A 24,490-nucleotide genomic window follows, 5' to 3' on the forward strand; every position below is an offset into this window, starting at 1 on the left:
AAAGCAGAATACACCTGGGATCATATTAGTGTCTTATTTTTTGCTTTTTTCCTCCCAATTTCTCTGCATCTTGTTTCTAGTTTAAACACTGTATTGTTATTAGGTGCATCTAATGTGCTGCAATACAGTGAAAAGCTCAACAAAACATGGAAAAGGAACATTTTCTCCAGTTGCTACAGAACAAGTGGCAAATAAAAATCCATGTCTGTTCTAGTATCATAAACAGGAGGGAAACAATGAAGTAGGTATGCCCAATGACTAACTTTTAAACTTAGATTAACAGGATGCATGTTGTCAGACCATAAAGCTAATGACAAACACTTAAGAAAACAGTGCATGATAGTCACACATTTTTATTGTAGTTATGTTAAGTCAAACTAGCCTACACTGCTTAAGCATTAAACAAACTTCATCTACGGCATGGTATTACATTTAACGAATATTCACTATGATGGCTGACCAAATATGAGAGAAGAGATCCTCTAATCCACTCTTCGTTTCTGCAGGTCTTCAATTCGCTGAGGCGGATTACGCAGCTGAGTCAACCTGTTCAGTCAATCTACTCTGCAACTAGCAACGTTAGTTTGGGGACTCGCTGCAACAATCGTTTAAATGAACCTCACCAGATCTTCCTCTAACAGCCTCTTTAGCAGTCAAGATGGACTCTTGTTTAGATAGCAGTTACATATTCTCTCAAATTAATTGATCTCTTCACCACTCCAATCCGCATTTCATGGAATTCAAACTTGAAACCCTTGTGGAGAATCATGGTGCCGCGGGTGAAACTGCTTATTGGTGAGAAAATATCGTATTTTAGAAACCTAATGGGAATAATACATACTTGATTTACCTTAAAGTGTAAGGCTTTTATATCCTTCATGTTTATGCTTTGGCAGTGTTTTCAGGTTAAGATAAGTGTGTTAGTGACAATTACCTACTGTAAGCAGAAAAGGATAGCCTACAAATCAAATATATCGCTAAACCCTCAAGTGAAAGTTAGGCAGTACATTTGTAAACATGGCGGTGATAGAGTTGCAGTGCAAAAATTGTGTAGTCAACCTATTGTTTTTGATAAACAAGTGAATGCTTTTTCACTCTTTATTTATTTACACTTCAGTTCACATTGTATCCATAATGTCATAATTGGGGAACACTTCGCACTAATACTCTATATCTTTCATGAAGTAACAAAGAATAATGACTTTTCAAAGCATTTATTAACTTAGTGTTAATTGATCAAAATACTATAATTTGTTGTTTATGGAAGTTCATATTGCATTAACTAATGTCAACATGTACAACTTTTATACACATGTTGATTAATGATATTAAAGTGTTGTTCACTTTTATAACTGTGTCTATCCCCAGGGTTGGGAGGGTTACTTTTGAAATGTATTCCACTACAGATTACAGAATATATGCCGTAAAATGTCATTTGTAACATATTCCTTTAGATTACTCAAGGTCAGTAACTTATTCTAAATACTTTGGATTACTTCTTCAGCACTGGTAGATTTTTTCACTTGTTTTGACTATAAAAACTCTGCCAGTACAGTAAGACAAAATACACATTAAAAATACATTCTCTGAAAAACATAAATATCTTATGCAGTGTTGTTTCTAAAACAAGAAATCAAATTGATCTTGTTTTAAGGATTTTTAGATATTTTTACAGGAAAACAATACAAAAAATTATCATCAAGAATAAGATTTTTGCCCTAATATTAAAGGTCTTACTAGAAAGAGAAATTATGATCCAACATGAATTTTCTTGATAAAAAAAATATGGTATCGTGCATGTAAAATGGCTAGAAATAACATTTTATCTTCGCATAAAGCTGACAATTTACACAAGGTTTATTTCTATTTCTTCTGCCCCAAACTTACTTCAAACTTACTTCTCTGTCTGCTCGTATGAATGTAACACATCATAAGAAAGTGTTTCACCGCTGTTCAAACGCTCTTTGGATCGCACAATTTATATGTATAAAGGTTTTCCATCTGAAAGGACTAAATATTAAATTAAACAAATGACAAAATGCAAAGTAATCTCTTCAGTTATCAAAATACTTTTTGAATGTAACTGTATTCTAATTACCAATGATTTAAATTATAACTGTAGTGGAATACAGTTACTTATATTTTGTATTTTAAATACGTAATCCCATTACATGTATTCATTACTCCCAAACCCTGTCTATCCCTGGGATGGGAATGGTTGCAAAGGTACATCATTTCCTAATTGAATAGACCACTCTTAAATACACTGAAATAATAAAAAAAAATTCTTAACAACTTTCCCTTTGTTAAGGGTTTATATAAAGGAATTCGATAATGACTAGTAAGTAATTTTCAAATGCATTTATAAGTAATTTATATGCAAGTATCACAAGTGTTGAAATTGAGAAAACACCAAAAGCGTATGTTGGGTACAAATTTAACATGATGCATTAATTCAAGGCATAACTTCCCTATTCATTTTAAAAGTTGTTTCAAGTCTTATCAATCTTGGATTTTCTGGAGCACCAACAGCACCACCCAAGAGAGCTACAGGTAATTATATCTCCTCTTAAGTGGGCAAGAAGAGCATTGTGATAGTGTAATCTATATAGTGACCTCATAGTGATCTTCCTGTCTGTTTTCTGATGAAGTAATGCTGTATCTCTGGCACTTGAACTTCAGTTAAAAACAACTCAGGTGTAACCCCAGCGGGGCTGTGCGGTACCTGGGTCAAGGAACATGATGGAGGGCTTTTCACGTCTCCTAACTATCCTGAGAAATATCCTCCCGACCGAGAATGCATATACATAATTGAAGGTTAGCGAACTAAATTTTTGTCCATTGTTAATCAGTTTACATTTGCATATCTAACTAGAGGTGTTTGTGCATTTATTTGTGTCATAGCATCTCCGAGGCAATGCATCGACCTGTATTTTGATGAAAAGTATGCTATTGAGCCCTCGTGGGAGTGTAAGTTTGATCACATTGAAGTTAGGGATGGCCCCTTCAGCTTTTCTCCTATCATTGGCCGGTACTGTGGACAAAAGAGCCCGACCTATGTGAGGTCCAGTGGACGATACCTTTGGATAAAATTTGTAGCAGATGGTGAATTAGAGGCCACTGGATTTTCAGCTCGGTACAATTTCACCCAAGGTAAGGATTCTAATTTTATCAATAAACACATTACACTTACATATTTACAATGAATTCATTAGACGTCATTGCCATGTCTGCGATTCAGTGTTGTGACAAATTTTTTGGTTCTAAAAGTATATCATACATAGATCACTGTGCAGTTTCAGTCATTCCATTCATTTGTCTGCATCCACCAAGTATCAAAAAGTATACACCGTTTTATTTTTAGTTTCGTGCTGGGGATTTATTCTTAGTAAAATCCTCAGAACTCTATCCACATTTTGCTAAATGCCATGTTCTGTGCTCAGGTCAAATGGCCCTGCATTTGTAGTGCAAGCACACATGCTGCAGCTGAGTGGGGGAGATTTGTGATGTCTCTGATCCCAGTTAATGAAAGCTTGTCTTCAGAGGAGCACACTCTGTCTGCTCCATGTCCCGAGCTCTGTCCTCCTGCTTCAGCTTCACCAAATCTTATTGGGATTCAATGGAATGGCCAAAATAATTGCCAATGGTTGCAAAAAAGACGAAAGTCTTTAGTCACAATGTTATCGAATTCCTATTTCATCCAATTAATGTGAAAATGAAAAAGGAAATGAGTGTTGTCTGATCACTTGACTGAGGTTTGAGACAGGTGTGATGCCCATCTTGACTAAAGATGGCTGGAGTCCATGATTACGTGATGTTAGGGTAAACCTAAATTCTGATTACACCAGCCTTTACCACAGCTGCCTAATAAACACTGAGCAGGAATGCTAATCTCCTCTCAGCTCTAAATCCACTCAGTAGCGAAGGCATCCAGCATCACTACCATCCATGCATCACTACTAAAACTATGAGCACTGCATACTGCTGAAACCAAAACAGATTTTTAATTTACATTTATTTACTTGCCCTATACACTAACTGAGTACTTTATTAGGAACACTATGGTCCAAATAAAGTGCCCGACGTGGCCTTCTGCTGTTGTAACCCATCTGCCTCAAGTTTCAACGTGTTGTGCATTCTGAGATGCTATTCTGCTCACTACAATTGTACAGAGTGGTTATCAGAGTTACCGTAGCCTTTCTGTCAGCTCGAACCAGTCTGGCCATTCTCTGTTGACCTCTCTCATCAACAAGGCATTTCCTTCCGCAGAACTGCCGCTCACTGGATGTTTTTTGTTTTTGGCACCATTCTGAGTAAACTCTAGAGGCTGTTGTGTGTGAAAATCCCAGGAGATCAGCAGTTACAGAAATACTCAAACCAGCCCGTCTGGCACCAACAATCATGCCATGGTCTAAATCACTGAGATCACATTTTTTGAAGCTACTTCAGTAAAACTGAAATCTGCATGATTTTATGCATTTCACTGCTGCCACACGATTGGCTGATTAGATAATCAATGAATAAGTAGGTGTACAGGTGTTCCTAATAAAGTGTTAAGTGAGTGTATATTTCTAAACAAAATCTTTAACTTGAACCTCAAAAACCGAAAACTCGTGTTCATTGCATTACAATGAATGCTTCAGAGATTAAATATCTGTCTGAAATATTGTAAAATCTTTTGCACATCATAAATCCAATTAATCAGAGATCTACATACATACATGTTGTTATATCAGGGTAGAGAATATCTAAGCCAAACTGCACCAGAGGTAAGAAAACACGAGAGGATTACTAAGAATCCCTGACTGATTTTAGATTGAACCCTTAAAGGGCTCTGACATGTCCTAGAGAAAATTTGGGAAATTATAGATTAGAACTAGATAGATAGATAATCTGGCAATAGCCTACCAACTGTTTAAAATCAAAATACGATGCAAAATTTTAGGAAATACAAACAGGCTCCTGTAAACACACCTTAAAGTCCCACAATTTATTACTTTGCATCCTGTCGCACTGGACAGCCTAATCTATGTAAGGCTGGTACAGGGATTATTAATCCACGCACAATCATGACTTAAGCTTTGGGACATCATTCTTGTTCCCTAATCCTGTGTGGTTCAGATATTATTTAAAAGAAAATAAATGGTTGTTCTGGGACATTGGCAGAAGTTCTTCAAGGTCAGGGAGAAAAGTCAACCATGTGTTTGTTTTATCAGTGCTTGTTTTTTAAATCATCACAGAAATAAAATGCAATTTGCTTTTGAAATATTTCATATGTTCTCAGAAAAAGATGACGCAGTGTAAAGCTGACCCTTTTGATATTCAGAATCATATTTTATGTAAAGCATTACTGGGTTACTGTATATCAGTAGTTCTCAACTGGTTTTACTCTGAACATTAAGAGGCGACCCAACACTGTTCCAAAATTGTTTATCGTACAAAAGTAAACAAAAATGTCCTTAATATCAAACACTGAAATTTCTTACCATGAGTATAAGCCCAAAAATATGCAAATATGAGAATTTGCAAGTGAACCTGTATGTAATGTAGTCTGGGCTTCATTTTTTATTACCTAGCAAAGTTGAGTTTTTCAGAGAATGACAGCAGCATGTTATGCAACCTGTCCATTGACATATGCCTAATTTGGCCAGCTTCTACCAAGTGACAGATGAATGTGTGCCAAAAATACCATAGAGTTTGATAGGACGCACAGCCTTTGACGTCAACAGCAGAAGATATTTTAAAAGTGGATACGCCTGTCTATTTTGCCATCCTTACAATAGTTATATAGTTGGATTTTATTATTTACATTTAGTATTGTTGTTGTTTTTCACATGCTGTCATATATGACCTATTTTTGGGTTATATGACCTTGTAAGCTTGTAAATGAAACAGATTAAGACACATAGATCCTTAATCACTCACTCTCCTCTGTTTATCTTGCAGATCCTGAATTCAAAGACCTCAAAGCTCCACCAACTCTTCCAAGTGAGCGAAGTGTTATTTAATTACCTACAGATACCTACCAATCAAATCCAGTACACAATGACGATTACTGTTCTGTGTTTTCTTGGTGCAGTTTGTGAGTTTGATATGAGTGGGCCAGAGGGATTTGTGGAGTCTGTAATGGTTGCGAAGGAGGGAAAGGCGCTGCAGTCAGAGGCTGTAGACTGCTGGTGGTACATAAGGGCTCCGCCTGGCTTTAAGGTAAACTTTATTCAGAAGATACCTGCTGTTGGTTATGCCATTCTTTTTCTAGGTGACATGTAAATTCTGCACTACTAAGAGCACCAAAAGGAATTACAAACATCATGATTGTTTCCAAAAAGGTTTCCCAAACACTACTACCACCCCTTTCGCCCTGCCTCCCATTTTCCAATGTTCAAAAACAGGTAGTCCCACACAAAACTCTCGCAGAAGTCCGAAACTGACATGTCGAATAACTTATAGTTGGAATAGTTTACACAAAAATGAAAAATTGGTCATCATTTACTCACCCTTGTGTCATTCCGAACCAGTATAACTTTCTTTCTTCTATGGAACACAAAAAGAGATGTTAGGCAGAATGACTCAGTCACCATTCACTTTCATTGTATGGAAGAAAGATGCAATGAAAGTGAATGGCGACTGAGACTGATATCTCCTTTTGTTTATTACACGTACCGCGCCAGTTCCGAGGTGAAATGTGCACTGTTGGGCACTAACAGTGAGTTAAATTTTCTCCCAAACAGGTTTTTAATGTTAATGAGTTTAAACAAACATAACCTACCTCCCAACCCTAAATTTGAACCTAAACCTAACTGAAAGTGTCATAAAAAGCAAACGTGACATGAAAAATAGATGAGGTTTTGAAAGTTAATGCTCTGTCCAGTTTTAAATCAACAAAACCGAACTCCCTATAGGCCTTAAACCTAAACCCTTTCAGCTCATGTGTCGACTTGCATGCTCTACAAGATTCGTACCTTGGTCCTTTGCATTAAAAAAGCAATGTGAAATCTAATTGTTTGTGGTTGAACAACCTTATACACTCACTGAGCACTTTATTAGGAACACTATGGTCCTAATAAAGTTCCTGACTTGGTCTTCTGCTTTTGTAGCCCATTCACCTCAAGGTTCAACGTGTTGTGCATTCTGAGATGCTATTCTGCTCACTGCAATTGTAATGAGTTGTTATCAATTGTAAAGAGTGGTTACCATAGTCTTTCTGTCAGCTCTGGACATTCTCCGTTGACCTCTCTCTTCAACAAGGCATTTCCATCTAGAGAAAAGTTTTTTTGTTTTTGGCACCATTCGGAGTAAACTCTAGAGACTGTTGTGTGTGAAAAATCCCAGGAGATCAGCAGTTACAGAAATACTCAAACCAGCCCATCTGCCACCAATTATGCCACGGTCAAAATCACTGATATAACATTAGTTACACCATTCTGATGGTTGATGTGAACATTAACTGAAGCTCCTGACCCGTATCTGCATGATTTTATGCATTGCAGTGCTGCCGCTCAATTGGCTGATTAAATAATCGCATGAATAAGTAGGTGTACAGGTCTTCCTAATAAAGTTCTCAGTGAGTGTAAATGTAGTTATGTAAAGCAAACTTTAAAATGTAATGTCTTACAAGTCATGCACTAAAGTAAATATGTTTAGATGCCCTAAAATAGCATTGTGTGAGGAAAAGGTCAAAAAGTAAGAGTTTATGAACTGATAATCTGCCCTTTAACTCATGATTAGTGTGAAAGGGAATAAAAGTCATTGTTGTTGATGTTTCATCAGGAAAGTGCCACGATTGGTACAACGAGCTGTGTAAAAATCAGTTTGCAGAAATGTAGGTATAGTAACATGATTCTATGAGTCCAGTTTGGAATTACCTAGAGTAGTTGTCTCTGCACATTAAAGATTTTAACATTGAAAAAAAAACAAACAAAAAAAACTTTTAAGTGAAATTAAAATTAATAAAAATGTTTGTAATAATTCCCATACTATTTCATTCTTTCACCGCTCTGTGCACTATACTGTGCGTCACTTTGTTGAGATGTTGGACGAAGCACTCATGTGGATGTTCAAATCTGGCCTGTGATGTACCTAGAATCTAGATCCCATTCCCCCTTTCTCTCCCCAATAATATACAGTAATAATGTTAATATACAGTACTGTGCAAAAGTTTTAGGCACTTAAGATGTTTCACAAAAACATTTGTCTTAAGATGGTTATTTTTATCTTCAGCTTTAGTGTGTCAATAGGATAAATACACTTTAGACTCCCAAACATTACTTCTGCAAACAGGGCATTGCCCCCACAGAGCCCCCCACTGAACATCGGGTCAGTCTGGGATTACATGAAGAGACAGAAGCAATTGAGACTAAATAGATAGAAGAACTGTGGCAAATTCTCCAAGAAGCTTGGAACATCCTATCTGCTAACAAACAAGAAAAACTGTGTCCAGGTGTACCTAGGAGAATTGGGGCTGTTTTAAAGGCAAAGGTGGCCACACCAAATATTGATTTAGCTTTTTTATGTTTACTGGACTTTGTATGATGTTAATTGATAAATTAAAACTACTTATGGCATTATTTTTGAAGACATCCTCACTATGCAACATTTTCCACAAGTGCCTAAAACTTTTGCACAGTGCTGTAATTATGGCTCTACTTGCCACAGATCTACTTGCGTTTCCTGGATTATGAGATGCAGAACTCAAATGAGTGCAAGCGGAACTTTGTGGCAGTGTATGATGGGAGCAGCTCGGTGGAGCACCTGAAGAATAAATTCTGCAGCACAGTGGCCAACGACGTGATGCTGGTGACTTCATTAGGTGTAATTCGCATGTGGGCTGATGAGACCAGTCGAAGGAGCCGATTCCGCATCCTCTTCACCACCTTCCAAGAGCGTGAGTCATTCAACCATTTTTTTCCCCCCGTCTTGACACATTTCAGTAGCACATAGAGCCTGCTTACAGTATAGTATTACAGTCATCCTTAGTGCCTCACTTAGTCACTTTGGTATTTTAAACCAAGTGGTCTGGAAGCATCTCATTTTGTAGCATTGTGTGTGTTCTTTTATAATTATTATCATTTCGCTCTGTTCTGCAGCTCCATGTTTAGGAGACACGTTCTTCTGTCATAGCAACATGTGCATCAACCACACACTGGTGTGCAATGGAATTCAAAACTGCGTCTATCCCTGGGATGAGAATGGTTGTAAAGGTACATAATTTCCTGACTGTATAGAATACTCTAAAATACAATTTAAATAAAAATGTTGCAAAAAAATTGGTAACAGTTTACATCAATGTCCCCTTTGTTAAGGGTTTATAAAGGTATTCATCAATGACTAATAAGTCATTTACAAATGCATTTATAAATAATGTATGTGCCGTTATAGCAACATGCATAAAAAGGCCAACTTTTATCCAATACTTGCCGAAAAGGGAGCATTTAAATTACATGTTATAAATGCTTAATTAATACATTTATATTAAAGAAGTCATGAAATGCTGTTTTTTTTATAGTTTCATTATCTTCCCTGTGGTCCAATGATAATGTTAGTAAAGTTTTTTTTTTTTCACCAAAACAGTCATAATTTAGTAATATATGATCATTTTCCACTCTGTTTTTGGCCCTCTGTCTGAAATGCTCGATTTTAGCCGAAGCGCCTCCTTAAAACTTCAACATAAACACCCACTGTTATGATTGGCTAACATCAGCCATTTTTGAAACTCATTCAGAAGAGAATGAACAAGCACCAAAACATTATACATTTCACGATTTACATATAATGCACATCCAACACATTGCATCAGAATATATCAAACTGTTCGTCTGAAGCACAACTGTTAACACTCACACCCTGTCTACACTGGATGCGAGAGTCACATCTAAAGCAATAGAAGAACCCATTATAATCAATGATGCTGTCTACCATGGAAGCATCCTTTGCGGCACGTCACGGCAACAGTAAACAGGTGTCCCATTCCATTTTGTGTTGGCGCTACTACAGCCGTTCCCAACAACACAAAGAAACATTTTATGTTAACGAGCCCGGTGTAGACAGCCTCAAGCCATTGTGTTACGTCGCATCAACGGACACGCCCGGTGTCAACAACCATGACATTTGAAATATTAATGAATGGAACTGTTTACTTACATTTTTGATCTGGTTCAATAGTGTATTTAACTGCCCTATATCCTTCAGTGACAATTCCTTGGCAAAGCTTGACTTGTTTTATGACTGCTTCACAAACGCAGTTGAAGCAACAAAACAACAAGCGGCAGAAGCTGATGAAACCTCGTCTTCTCTTCAGAGTTGAAACTTGACATTGCGTCTTTTAAAAGCATGCCAGAGACATGACAACAGTCAAAGTCTGTATAGGGTATGCTCATATACAAAAATAACTCAAAAAAGTCCAGATGGGTCCCATTTGGCGTTCAGGAGTAGTGAGGCCACAGTAGGCCTTTTGTCCTTCTCCCTGTCTCTCTGTTTACGAAGTGAGCACCAGTGGGCGGGGCCATGGGTGTGATGATTTTAAAGTAGGCGTTGATATTGTTGCTGTAGAGGTGGTCATGAATTAATGAGTACCCTTTGTGACATCACTAATATACGGATGTAGAGAACAAGGCGTTTTGGCAGTTTGGTTTCTTTTATTGCATTGGGGATTACGTTTTGAATTCTGAAATTTACAGTATGTTTTTATAGTATAAAGACCACTTTTATGTCAAAATATCAAGGAAAATTTGTTTCCTCATGACATGAACCCTTTTATAAAAAATGAAAATAATGCCCTAATTCAAGGTCTATATCACAATGTAGTAAAATAGACTATGATATTGATATTAAAATGAGAGATCATATAATTGTTTTTAGTCCGTTTTGTGTTTATATTAATTACCATGATGTCTTAACTCACTTGTGTTGTCACTTTAAAGCTAAAAGAATGGTGCTATTCTAATTAGTGGCCTAACTTACCCAATCTTAGTTACCTGAAGTCCTCTGCAAAAACACTTTTCAGGTCTCTATGCTCATTCACAGCATATATTATAAAATAAGCCTGATGACCATTAAACCATACTGAACATTTATGTACAGGTTTCTAATGTTGGCAACACCTTATAGGGATACTTCACCCAAAAATGAAAATTCTTTCATCATTTACTCACCCTCATGCCATTCCAGATGTGTATGACTTTGTTTCTTCTGCTGAACACAAACAAAGATTTTTAGAAGAATATCTCAGCTCTGAAGGTTCATAAAATGCAAGTGAATGGTGACCAGAACTCCAAAAGCTCCAAAAAGCACATAAAGTCAGCATAAACATAATCCATCAGACTCCAGTGGTTTAATAAATGTCTTCTGAAGCGATCCAGTTGGTTTTGGGTGAGAACAGACCAGAATGTAACTCCTTTTTCACTGTACATCTTGACAGCAGTCTCCTTGATGATCGTGATTTCAAGCTCGATTACACTTCCTATAGCGCCATCTAGCGCTCTGTGCATGCATCAAGCACTAGGAAGTTTAATCGAGCTTGAAATCATGATCGCCAAGGAGACACAAGTAATCTTGTGGATTACTTTTATGCTGACTTTATGTGATTTTTGGAGCTTTTAGAGTTCTGGTCACCATTCACTTGTATTGTATGTACCTACAGAGCTGAGATATTCTTCTAAAAATCGTTTGTGTTTAGCAGAAGAAAGAAAGTCATACACATCTGGGATGGCATGTGGGTGAGTTAATGATGATGGGAATTTTCATTTTTGGGTGAACTATCCCTTTATGAAATGCTTCACATGTTTCCACTTTACATTAAGGTACATTATCATAAGTTACTAATGTTGAATAAGTGTATATGCAGTTATATCATGTGAGGTAAAATTGCTTAATGTTTGGCAGGTGTTGCTTGAAAGTCACTCAATGATTTATAATGCAATTGTTAATGAATTATGTGTCATTAATGAACTCCTTTATAATCCTTTAACAAAGGGAACATTAATGTAGAGTGTTACCAAAATTGCTTTCCAAAGCTATACAAATGTATTCACTTATTAAAAGTACTGTGAGCAATTTTATTTATTTTTTCGGACACACATGATTTCTGCTTGCCAGTCATTGTAAGTGTTTGGGTTTGTTGATATTGGGTTGCTGACATGTTTTTGGAGGGTGAAGTTTTGAGAGAGGGCATGTGTTTGAATGGATCAAGGTGGTATAATTTAGTGTCTGGTCATTTAAAGTCTGGCAGAAGCAAACAAAATGGCTGAAATCGCTTACAGTACCTTTTAGTGTAAAGTTAAGGACATAAAGTACCTTACTCAAGGTCAGGATAATGAAAAACAATATAGAGATCTCAGAAAGTCTTCTGAGTTTCAATTCTGGGATTTTGTCTACTTAGGATGGAACCTGCAACTATTACAGTAGGCTACCTCACTCCATGTATTTGCCATATTTGCCTTTTGTAAATTCAGTATTAGCTCTTTAGTTTTGTAAATTAAGAACAGTGTGCCTTAATATTTATGCTCCTGTTGATATTCTTACAGAAAAACGAAAAACAACTATCCTGGACAACCTTGACAATACCAATGTGACCATTATTGGTGTGACCTGTGGATTGGTGATTATCCTGCTCACTGTGTCAATAATCATTCAGATAAAACAGCCCCGCAAGAAGTACATAAGTCGCAGGGACGACTTTGACCCCACCTTGCTGCATGAGGCCTTTGAACCCCCCCACTATGAGCTGTGCACAATACGGCAAGTGGCCTCAACTGATGAGGTTTTACCAGAGGACTTCCCCAGACTGCAACGTACCTCTTCCAAATGCATCCATGGCCACCACTGTGGCTCCCAGGTGTCCAGCACTCGAGGGAGTCACAGTGATCTCAGCATGCGAGAAGCAGCAGACATTCTCTCGGAAATGCAGGTGGCTGCACAACCACCGTTCCCCCGGCAAGCTACCCCCACTGGCCACAGGAATATTCTAGTGATGAAGCACAGCTACTCACATGATGGGGCTGAAGAGTGCGATCTGGATGATGAACTAGATTATGGACCCACTACCAGTCATGGGCGAGCTGCATTGGAGAGAACTGTGCATCGGTCAATATCTAATGACTTTTAATGGTTTTCCATGCATGTGAGACTCACATATCAGCCCAGCTTTTGGATAAGTTGTTTCTTTACTGTTTAAAGTCTCTGTGTTGTATTTGTGGTAGTCATGCACTATGTTTATTTTGTATGTTCTAAGTTTGTTAACAGACTAAATTTCCTTGTCTAGTCACTTCATACATATGTTGACTGTTTTGCATGTATGGTTACAAATCTATAAAGGAATATCAATAAAAATGGATGTACATACTACATACAGTATATGTATACATGAACCATTACACTGAATTACTATCTGTTTTCTTTTCCTGTTTTGCATATGATTGCTCGCTTAATTTTATGCACTTTTACGCATTCATTTGGATTTTAATTCCCTCCTAATATTGTAAAAGGATATTAGGACACAATCATTGCATATGATTGATTTAAATAAATATTTTATATTCATCCTGAATTTTATTTAAACATGACATAAAAATGGAATTTCATGTCATTGCTGCTGTTTAATCTCACTATTGAACTTTTTTTTGTTTTTGTAATGTAGAACCGGCTTCTCTCCTTCTTTGCGCTGTGTAGTTTAATTGTGTTTATGTGATTATTTATTTGTATTGTCATTGCTTTAAAGCCTATGTGAGAACATTTGTGGTACTTTTATACTTTATTACCCTTCATGCCCTTGTTTATCATCTCACATTACTGATAAATTTACAAACAAGTACAGTTGATATGCTGTCTCATTCTTTTGAACAAATTGAATTTCTGTTGGAACAAAAATTAATTATTTTTTATAATGAATTTTTTTTTAAAGGATTTTTCATAAGTTATGATTCATAATCACTATGTTCATTAACATGGCACCAAATTCATTGTGGGTCCATTTCTCTGTTTTACCCTTGAATCTTTTGCTGTAGTATCCATACTCTACTCCTAAATCTGCTTTGTACTGTAATAGTAAGTGTGCAACTGTGCACTTTCTGGCCTACATCAAATCCCAGCAAAACAGCTCTTCTTGCCATTATGAAAAGGCTTAAAGTAATATTACGGTTTCAATACAAGTTAAGCTCAATCGACAGCATTTGAGGCATAATATTGATTACCACAAAAATTAATTTTGACCCTCCCCTTTGACCCTTCAAAAATCTGCCAGTGTGGTACTTACAAGGGAAGAGAATGGGAGCCAACCCGTAAACATTAAAATACTCACTGTTTCAAAAGTATAGCCATAAGACATAAACTATATGTGTGTTAGCCTGATTTTAGTAAGATAAAATCACTTACTAACCTTTTCTGTGTAAAGTTATAGCCAATTGAACAACTTTGTTGCCATGATGATGTAAAGTCAACAAACCCTAAAATGACTGAAAAAGTGAGGATTTAAACAACTTTACAGCTCAAATTATACATGAGTTTTAACAGAACAATTAATGTAAGTGCTTTAATAAAATTATAAGCTTCACATTTCTATCTTTAATCCTCCAAAAGTTGGCCACATTCACTTCCATTGTAAGTGCCTCGCTGCAACTTCGATTGTTGCTTTTTTAAAGAAAAGGAGCGACGCATCGAAATTATTTATTGTGGCAATAAACATTATACCACAAATGCTGTCGACTGAGCTTAACTTCTATTGAACCCGGAATATTCCTTTAAAGTCTTATTGGTAACAATTTAGAATGGTTGTAAACGTTAAAGCATCGGTTCGCAAAGATAAATAATAACCATGTAAAAGACTACATTACCCGACTGTAAATATAGTTTGCTAGGTTTCTGCATGCCACAGTTATTATTATTTTCATGATCGTGAAAGAAGAGTAGTGCTTGTGTGCCTGCCTCTGGTAAGTGAGGGGTGCTTTGAGAGTGGAACTAATGACTCTGCAGTCGGTGTATCACGTTGGACAAATTAGTGGATACACCAGTTCTCATGTGTCTGGTTGGCTCTCTTGAAATAGCCTGATATTGAAGTTTTGTGATAGTTTTGAATCAACGACTTGACTATACATAGTCAGAAAGTTGTCTTTAACTTATTGAAATGCTTTGCTCATCACTAGAGTATCCGAACTCTTTTAAATGATCGGCTGTTAAAGACTGCAAGCTGTCATTGGACGGACAGTGAGGTCCAGCCTGTTCTCATTTCAGTATGTCTGACTTTGACGTAGGGTCAAATACTTTCACGGAGACTAATAGTAAGCAGGGATCAGGTGGTGAGGGTGCTTTTAAAAAACGACTCGGTATTATTGCAACTTGTGTCGTCGGAGGGTCATTGGTTGCTCTGTACGCAGTAACTGGACCATTTGTTGCACCAGCATTGAGGAAAATTTGTCTTCCATTCGTTCCTGCAACAAGGACACAAATTGAAAACGTCCTTAAGGTTTTGCAAACCAGATCAGGGTCCTTGGTGGATATTGGCAGCGGAGATGGACGGATAGTGAGTTGTTTCCAAACATGGATTTGCAAAAAAAACCATGGCATTTTACACCTGGTATTACCATGTTTTTGGACATGTGGCATGGTAGTACAACGACATTCAGTAACAGAACACAACTGCATTATCTGATACTATTAACGTACCATAGTGCAATTATGGTATTTTTGTAAGAGTGGATAACTACAGTAGAATTTGATAATAGCAGATCTCAGTATATTTCGATTTCAAAACTAAACGATCGTTGAACCAACGATTTCCCAAATCTTGCTTCTACAGTGTGTGTTTCTGGTTTGGTGTAGGTTATAGCTGCTGCAAAACGAGGCTTCAAGGCAGCTGGCTTTGAGCTGAACCCATGGCTGGTCTGGTACTCCCGTTACAAAGCCTGGAGGGAAGGTGTTCAACACAGCACATCTTTTTATATTTCAGACCTTTGGAAGGTGAGTAGGATGAGCTGGCTCTCCTTTCATGTGCTTTTTAATTGTTATAACCATTACAGATCTGCATGAAATCATGATACATGTGTTATGTGTCAATAGTCTCTTTGATTGTCCTTCTTTAACAGGTCAGCTTTTCAGAGTACTCCAATGTGGTCATCTTTGGTGTTCCTCAAATGGTAGGATTGTCTTCATCATCAGATGTTTGAAATTATAAACTAGATAGACACCATATTTGGCAATGAGTCTCCCTAATAATGTTGTATCTCATCTGCAATCTGTTCTCGTTTTTCACAGATGGAACAGCTTGAAGTCAAGCTCCAAACAGAGCTTCAGAGTTCAGCTAAAGTAGTAGCTTGTCGCTTTCCGTTTCCTACTTGGACCCCCGATGACGTAGCTGGCGAGGGAATTGATACTGTGTGGGTTTATGATGCCAAGACATTCAAACCTCTCAAAACAAACAAAAAAGTCTGTTAACTAGGCAGTGATGAAAGAAGATAACAAATGCAGCTTCCAGAGCACTGATGCACTGACAGACATTTTGTCTTTATCATACTGTATATACAGTGATCAGCCACAACATTAAAACCACCTGCCTAATATTGTGTAGGTCCCCGTTGTGCCACCAAAACAGGGCCAACCTGCATCTCAGAACAGTATTCTGAGATGCTATTCTTCTTACCACAATTGTACAGAGCAGTTGTCTTAGTTACCATAGACTTTGTCAGTTTGAACCAGTCTTGCCATTCTCTGTTGACCTCTCTCACAAACAAGGCATTTCCGTCCACAGAACTGCCGCTCACTGGATGTTTTTTGTTTTTGGCACAATTTAAAGTAAATTCTAGAGACTGTTGTGCTTGAAAATCCCTGGAGATCAGCAGTTACAGAAATACTCAAACCAGCCCAACTGGCACCAACAAACATCCATGCGATTAACTAATTAGCCAATCGTGGCAGAAGTGCAGTGCATAAAATCATACAGATAAGGTTCAGGAGCTTCAGTTAATGTTCACATCAACCATCAGAATGGTGAAAAAATGTGATCTCAGTGATTTGGACCATGGCATGATTGTTGGTGCCAGATGGGCTGGTTTGAGTATTTCTGTAACTGCTAATCTCCTGGGATTTTCACACACAACAGTCTCTAGAATTTACTAAGAATGGTGCCAAAAACAAAAAACATCCAGTGAGTGGCAGTTCTGTGGACGGAAATGCCTTGATTGTGAGAGAGATCAGCAGAGAATGGCCAGACTGGTTCGAACTGACAAAGTCTACGGTAACCCAGATAACCGCACTGTACAATTGTGGTGAGAAGATTAGTATTTCAGAATGCAGTTCTGAGATGCGGGTTGGTGATGTTTTGGCGGCACGAGGGGGACCGACACAATGTTAGGCAGGTGGTTTTAATGTTGTGGCTGATCAGTGTGTATATATATATATATATATATATATATATATATATATATATATATATATATATATTTTTAGCTGACTTAGATTTATTTTTGTTGCCTGATGTTTTTTATTCTAATCACATGTCCCTTTGTTTTAGTAAAGAGGAAAAAAAACAAATTGTTTTTCTTTTCTTTTTTTTGTTATATGTCAAAGACTGGTTTTATGTATTTTCTCAGAGACGTGAAGTAGTAGCCGTATTCCAATAAGAACAGTATTTTTAATGTTCTTGTTTAAAGGTTCCCCCATTTATCATACAAAGAAGGTTAGGTATGTGTAAAGTTCTGAGCACAAATTGATTCAAATGCTCTTGCAGTTCTTGAATAGAGCTATTTTAACCCAAATTATTCATTTGAATAATACACATTTACTTGAATGGGAATGTAGTTTTATACCAATAAAAGAGCCAGGCATGTACATATAAAAAGCATAACCAATTTAATTTCTATTTAACAACCCTGTTTAAATTTTACTTGTAAATTTAGCATCACAATCCTTAATTCACATCACATATACACAAAGTTTGTGTGTGTGTTTGCACATGACTCTGGAATGTCAAGATTCACACCTCCACCCCCATAAAGGGATAGTTAACCCAAAAATAAAAATTTTCTCATCATGCCATCACAGATGTTTATGACTTTCTTTTTGCTGCAGAACACAAATTTAGATTTTTAAAATAATATTTTCGGCTCTGTTGGTCCTCACATTGCAAGTGAATGGTGACCAGAACTTAAAAGGTTCAAAAAGGACAAGAAGGCATCATAAAAGTAATCCATATGATTCCAGTGATTAAATGAATGTCTTCGGAAGTGATATGATAGGTGTGGGTGAGAAACAGATCAATATTTAAGTCTTTTTTTTTTTTTTTTTGTTATACAGTAAATGTACACTTTCAAATTCAGCCCCCTACTGGTTGTGGCTGGTCAAAGGTGAAGATTTATAGTAAAAAAAAAAAAAAGGACTTAAAGGGATAGTTCACCCAAAAATGAAAATTCTCTCATTTACGCACCCTCATGCCATCACAGATGTGTATGACTTTCTTCTGCTGAACACAAACAAATATTTTTAGAAGAATATCTCAACTCTGTAGGTCCATACAATACAAATGAATGGTGGCCAGAACTTTGAAGGTTCAAAAAGCACATAAAGGCTGCATAAAAGTAATCCATATGACTGCAGTGTTTAAACCATATCTTCAGAAGCGATATGATAAGTGTGTATGAGAAACAAATCCATATTTTATATATCAATCAATATAATTTTACTATAAATTCTCCTCCCTGCCCAGTAGGTGGCGATATGGATGAAGAACGCGAATTGACAAACAAAAGAAGAATGGAAAAGTGGAGATTTATAGTGAAAAATGACTTAATGTTGATCTGTTTTTCACACACACCTATTATATCACCTATGTAGATATGGATTTAACCACTGGAGTCATATGGATTACTTTTATGCTGCCTTTATATGCTTTTTGGACCTTCAAAGTTCTGACCACCATTTACTTGCATTGTATGGACCAACAGAAATTAGGTATTCATCTAAAAGTATTCGTTTGTGTTTTGCAGAAGAAAGTCAAACACATCTGGGATGGCATGAGGGCAAGTAAGTGATTAGATAATTTTCATTTTTGGGTGAACTGTCCCTATAAATATTCCCTTTTAAATGTTGATAGGCACATAGTCCACTTAAAATATGCATTTTATAATAATTTAAACGTCAGCAGTTTCAAGTTTAACAGCACTTTATGGTATATTCCAACAATGCACGAAAATGAATTTGTATTGCATTCATCATAGAGTAGGATTCAATTACATGGGTATTAATCATATTGTTACATAATGCTTAACAGTAAAAGCTGTCTTCATGTAAGCTATTATTCGAACAAGCCCTTTACAGTCAAACACATTGCTGTTTCTCATTTACAATTCAGCGTAGTCATCACCACCTGAAAGTGCTTGAAGTGTCGAGCTCTCTGCGCGTGCGTGCTGATCTGCCGTAAATCGGAACTTTAGCCGCAAATGCTTTGGCAGCAGCAGCAGCGGATCCAGAGAGGCCACAAACATGTTCGGCCGAGCCGCGATAGTCGACCAACAAGTAGCTTGATCAACGCTATCTGTGAGCACGACGCGAAAAGGAGGATCCCATTCGTCATGCTGTATTTTAGTGTCGTTGTGAGCTAGCTCATTGTGTGTTTTGTTCCGCGGTGTGTGTGTGTTATGTATTGACTGTGAAAAGGACAGTGCGTCACCGTACAAGATGGACACTGCCGAAGAAGGTAAGCTGTCTAGACCCGGCAGCACACTGGTCGCTGTCTGTTTGCGTGATGTTTGTTTTTAAATGTACATTGGCACCATGTACATTGTACGAAAGAATGTTTATCACTACATGATGTTTTAGTTTGGGTGCTTAACCAGATAGCCAGCTGTAATCGTTTTATTATAATTTCTGGCCCCCTGCAAGCTAACGAGCTAAAGTGTTTACTGCCAGACGTATCTTTAGTATACCTGTCATCCTTCAAGCAGATCTAAATAAAGATAACAATATGGGCCAACTTGATTTTGGCCTTACAGCATGTCGAGCAGCGTGTTATAGCATTATAAAGCTTGTTAGTCTAGTTTTAGCCACCATCATGAAATGAGCAACTATAATATCCTAGATATATTATATTACATAACTATTAATATAACTAATATATATTGGTAAATTACTGTCAACTCCAAGTATACCAGCTGCGAAACACTGCCTACAGTGAGGACTCATTGATTTTTGAACTTTGTGTGCCATTGTGACCCTTTATTTTTTTCTAGGTTGGGTTTATATTATTATAACTATAGGGCAAAAGATAATCACATGATTGAGTGGTAGAATAGTAGGCAATGGGCTAATCTTGCATGTATTTACACAGTTTTGCCAACGTAAATCGAAAGTCATAAAACCTTATAACCAATAAAGCTGCATAACCTGCACCCATATGGATTTCGTTACAACATTTATATGAGCAGGGAATCCCCTGCTGTGAATGACAATAATTTTGCTCTTAACAGAGATAACATCTGATTTTAATGTGTATTTTGCCCATCTTTTCTGGCAGCTGATATATGTAGGGTGTGTCGATCTGAGGGAACTCAAGACAAACCTCTCTACCATCCATGTGTTTGTACTGGAAGTATTAAGTTCATCCACCAAGAATGGTAAGAGCTTGTTTCATCAGTGATGATTTAAGCAATAGCTAACCATAATATGTATCTTGATGCATTGGAACTACAGTTTGAGGGAATATTAAAGATGTTAAAATGACCTCCAAATGATCAGATTTACAGTTTCCATTGATAATTAGACTTAGAAATTAAATATTAGAGATGGGATGACCGTAATTTAAAACGCAGGTTTAACATTTAGTCTACGTACACCACATGACAACAGTGGCTTGAATCGTGCCTAAAGGCACGTTGTACATTTTAAGTCAGAAGTTTACATGTACCTTAACCAAGTACATTTAAACTCAGTTTTTCACAGTTCCTGACATTTAATCGTAGAAAACATTCCCTGTCTTAGGTCAGTTAGGATCACTACTATATTTTAAGAATGTCAAAGTAGTAGAGAGAATAATTTATTTCAGCTTTTATTTCTTTCATCACATTCCCAGTGGGTCAGAAGTTTACTTAATCTTTGTTAGTATTTGGTAGCATTGCCTTTTTAAAAGATAAAATTGTTTATCTTGGGTCAAACATTTTGGGTAGCCTTCCACAAGCTTCTCACGATAAATTGCTGGAAATTTGGCTTATTCCTCTAGAGAGAACTGGTGTAACTGAGTCAGGTTTGTAGGCCTCCTTGCTCGAACACGCTTTTTCAGTTCTGCCCACAAATTTTCTATCGGACTGAGTTCAGGACTTTGTGATGGCCACTCCAATACATTGACTTTGTTGTCCTTAAGCCATTTTGCCACAACTTTGGAGGTATGCTTGGGGTCATTGTCCATTTGGAAGACCCATTTTTGACCGAGCTTTAACTTCCTGGCTGATGTCTTGAGATGTTGCTTCAATATATCAACATAATTCCTCATGATGCCATCTATTTTGTGAAGTGCACCAGTCCCTCCTGCAGTAAAGCACCCCTACAACATGATGCTGCCAACCCCACGCTTCACAGTTGGGATGGTGTTCTTCTGCTTCCAAGCCTCACCCTTTTTCCTCCAAACATAACGTTGGTCATTATGGCCAAACAATTTTATTTTTTTTATTTCAACAGACCAGAGGACATTTCTCCAAAATGTAAGATCTTTGTCCCCATGTGCACTTGTAAACTGTAGTCTGGTTTGTTATGGTGGTTTTGGAGCAGTGGATTCTTCCTTGCTGAGCATCCTTTCAGGTTATGTCGATATAGGACTTGTTTTACTGTGGCTATAGATACTTGTCTACCTGTTTCCTTCAGCTTCTTCACAAGGTCCTATGCTGTTGTTCTGGGATTGAATTGCACTTTCCGCACCAAACAACATTAATCTCTAGGAGACAGAATGCATCTCCTTCCTGAGCAGTATGATGGCTGCGCGGCCTATGTTGTTTATACTTGCATACTATTGTTTATACAGATGAACGTGGTACCTTCAGGCATTTGGAAATTGCTCCCAAGAATGAACCAGACTTGTGGAGGACCACAACTTTTTTTTCTGAGGTCTTGGATGATTTATTTAGATTTTTCCATGATGTCAAGCAAAGAGGCACTGAGTTTGAAGGTAGGCCTTAAAATACATCCACAGGTACACCTCCAATTGACTCCAATCAGCCAATTAGCATATCAGAAGCTAATTTCCTAAAGGCTTGACATAATTTTCTGGAATTTTCCAAGCTGTTTAAAGGCACAGTTAACTTAGTGTATGTAAACTTCTGACCCACTGGAATTGTGATATAGTCAATTAATAGTGAAACAATCTGTCTGTAAACAATTGTTGAAAAAATTACTCATGTCATGCACAAAGTAGATGTCCTAAACAACTTGCCAAAACTATAGTTTGCTAATATGAATTCTGTGGAGTGGTTAAAAAAATGAGTTTTAATGACTACAATTTAAGTGTATGTAAACTTCTTACTTCAACTGTAGTTAGTTTACTGCGTCTACTGTAAAATTGACAGATGGTGTAGGCTAATTATAGCAGTTAAATACACAGAATGCGATGCCTAGTGTAATATATATATTACACCAGGCATCGCGTTATATGTCAGTGGAGTATTGCTTCTGATATCATAATATAGTTAACCTTTCTTTTGGGACCAGCTATTTTTGTAGTTTTGTGCTCATTGTTTTATGTGTGCTTTGCCCAAGCTGGATGGAAAGAAGCGGCAACAACTTACGTTTTAAATGCCTGAGTTGCACTAAGACAAGCTAACTTATTGCCTTTTGTCCTTGTAATGGAGACCAGCTGTGGAATGTCATCTTTGTCGTCTTCCCTTGTGAAAATGAAGCAGGATTTTCTGTGCTTTACCACACTTCGGATCACTCACCCTCACCCCTTTCCGTCCACCCTCTTGTGTTTTTGCAGCTTGGTGCAGTGGCTTAAACACAGCAGAAAAGAGTACTGCGAATTATGCAAGCACAGATTTGCTTTCACGCCAAGTAAGTAACCCATTCTCATTACATTCTTCAGGGGAGGTATTACTGTGAAAGGGCTCTATACAGCAACAAAAGCTTTGAACGGCCTGTTCAGTAAAAGCAATTGTGAGCTTTAGTGGTATAGGGTTGTGTGGAGTCATGTGATTTTAAAAGCACTTGTGTTGTTTGATATTGATGCTCTGTACTGGGGTGAAATGAGGTTTTTACAACATCCAAAGTGAGTCATTGGAGCATGACCTCCACTACAGTGTGAGATAAAGGTGTTTCATATTATTTTATTTTTTTTAACTGGCTATGCTTTTCAAAAAGTATTTGGAGAAATGTAAACACCAGCCAGTTGTAAAGCATTACTTTCAGTGCGTGGAATACCTAATATGCTACTGCCCGTGATGCATAACTTTGCTTTGATGTAAAGGCTGCATCCTTGTTTACATTTGTTGTTTGGTATCTGTGTTTATGTAAACAAAAATTGTTTTGATAATTAGATTTTATTTTTTTTTTGAGAATATGCTTAAGATGCACTTCTACCATGTGTTTTTAGTTTTTGTTCTACTGTAGTTGTACTAAAAGCTTTTACATTTAAAAGGATAGTTCACCCAAAAATTTAAATTCTCATTTACTCACCCTCATGCCATCCCAGATGTGTATGACTTTCTTTCTTCTGCAGAACACAAACGAAGATTTTAAGAAGAATAATTCAGCTCTGTAGGTCCACAAAATGCAAGTGAATGGTGGGCAGAACTTTGAAGGTTCAAAAAGCATATAAAGGCAGCATAAAGTTATCCAGTGGTTAAATTCAAATCTTTTGAAGCAATATGATCAGTGTGGGTGAGAAACAGATCAATATTTAATACATTGTTACTTTAAATCTACACTTTCACCAGCCCTCCTATGTGTGTTCACGAGAAGAGTTCTTCTTTGTGCATATCGGCACCTACTGTGCAGGGAGGAGAAAATAAAATAAAATGGAGGGATAAAACAAAGGAAAAAAATAAATCATATTTGCACAATAGCCCAGTAGGTGGCGATATGCATGAACAATGTGAATCGGCAAACAAACAGAAGAACAACTCCCGTGAAGGTGCATAGTAGGGCTGTTTGACAGTAGATTTATAGTAAAAAGGGGCCTTCTTACCCACACCTATCATATCGCTTCTGAAGATATGGATTTAACCACTGGAGTCATATGGATTATTTTTTGCTGCCTTTATATGCTTTTTGGACCTTCAAAGTTGGCCACCATTCACTTGCATTGAAAGGACCTTCAGAGCTGAGATATTCTACTAAAAATTTTTGTGTTCAGCAGAAGAAAAAAGTTATACACATCTAGGATGTTATGAAGTGAGTATGAGATTTTTCATTTTTGGTTGAACAATTATTCCTTTAAGGCATTTCAGAGCCATTATATTGGAACAGGATATAGGCCAATATTAACTGTGAAAATAATCCTAATAAGGGTAATTTTAACCAATTGTTAATT

At 37.1% G+C, this 24,490-nt stretch overlaps 3 protein-coding genes across 4 annotated transcripts in view; all 3 read left to right on the forward strand.

Moving 5' to 3' along the window:
• Nucleotides 1–580: 580 nt before the first annotated feature.
• On the forward strand, nucleotides 581–13,773 carry LOC127442314 (neuropilin and tolloid-like protein 1). The gene is made up of 9 exons (XM_051700238.1): nucleotides 581–795; nucleotides 2,488–2,553; nucleotides 2,683–2,817; nucleotides 2,905–3,153; nucleotides 5,947–5,988; nucleotides 6,080–6,207; nucleotides 8,656–8,884; nucleotides 9,087–9,200; nucleotides 12,522–13,773. The coding sequence occupies exons 1-9, from the start codon at nucleotides 768–770 to the stop codon at nucleotides 13,100–13,102; spliced, it is 1,572 nt and encodes a 523-aa protein (XP_051556198.1). The 5' UTR covers nucleotides 581–767; the 3' UTR covers nucleotides 13,103–13,773.
• A 1,216-nt stretch (nucleotides 13,774–14,989) lies between these two features.
• atpsckmt (fATP synthase c subunit lysine N-methyltransferase) lies at nucleotides 14,990–16,575 on the forward strand. Its single transcript, XM_051700239.1, has 4 exons — nucleotides 14,990–15,511; nucleotides 15,811–15,948; nucleotides 16,074–16,124; nucleotides 16,243–16,575. Exons 1-4 carry the CDS (start codon nucleotides 15,224–15,226, stop codon nucleotides 16,420–16,422), a joined length of 657 nt encoding a protein of 218 aa, XP_051556199.1. The 5' UTR covers nucleotides 14,990–15,223; the 3' UTR covers nucleotides 16,423–16,575.
• A 2,847-nt stretch (nucleotides 16,576–19,422) lies between these two features.
• The window catches only part of marchf6 (membrane-associated ring finger (C3HC4) 6), a 30,462-nt gene continuing 25,394 nt past the window's right edge, over nucleotides 19,423–24,490 (forward strand). The window contains exons 1-4 of one of the 2 annotated variants that reach the window (XM_051701596.1): nucleotides 19,423–19,678; nucleotides 20,495–20,594; nucleotides 21,992–22,135; nucleotides 22,940–23,013. Coding sequence is in view for 1 of the 2 variants with exons in the window: in XM_051701595.1 (XP_051557555.1) it covers nucleotides 19,660–19,678; nucleotides 20,495–20,594; nucleotides 22,940–23,013 (193 nt within the window). In the remaining variant the exon portion in view is untranslated. The remainder of the gene's footprint in view (nucleotides 19,679–20,494; nucleotides 20,595–21,991; nucleotides 22,136–22,939; nucleotides 23,014–24,490) is intronic. The other variant, XM_051701595.1, reaches the window with a different exon arrangement.

Source organism: Myxocyprinus asiaticus, chromosome 6 (assembly GCF_019703515.2).
Source record: "Myxocyprinus asiaticus isolate MX2 ecotype Aquarium Trade chromosome 6, UBuf_Myxa_2, whole genome shotgun sequence".
Taxonomy (NCBI): domain Eukaryota; kingdom Metazoa; phylum Chordata; class Actinopteri; order Cypriniformes; family Catostomidae; genus Myxocyprinus; species Myxocyprinus asiaticus.

Bases quoted from the DNA above. Each gene is read 5' to 3' on its own strand.
- atpsckmt (XM_051700239.1), top strand. From the start codon at position 15,224: ATGTCTGACTTTGACGTAGGGTCAAATACTTTCACGGAGACTAATAGT. The intron at 15,512-15,810 runs GTGAGTTGTTTC...GGTTTGGTGTAG, and splicing joins GCAGCGGAGATGGACGGATA to GTTATAGCTGCTGCAAAACG. The intron at 15,949-16,073 runs GTGAGTAGGATG...CTTCTTTAACAG, and splicing joins ATATTTCAGACCTTTGGAAG to GTCAGCTTTTCAGAGTACTC.
- LOC127442314 (XM_051700238.1), top strand. From the start codon at position 768: ATGGTGCCGCGGGTGAAACTGCTTATTG. The intron at 2,818-2,904 runs GTTAGCGAACTA...TTTGTGTCATAG, and splicing joins ATGCATATACATAATTGAAG to CATCTCCGAGGCAATGCATC. The intron at 8,885-9,086 runs GTGAGTCATTCA...TCTGTTCTGCAG, and splicing joins CTTCACCACCTTCCAAGAGC to CTCCATGTTTAGGAGACACG.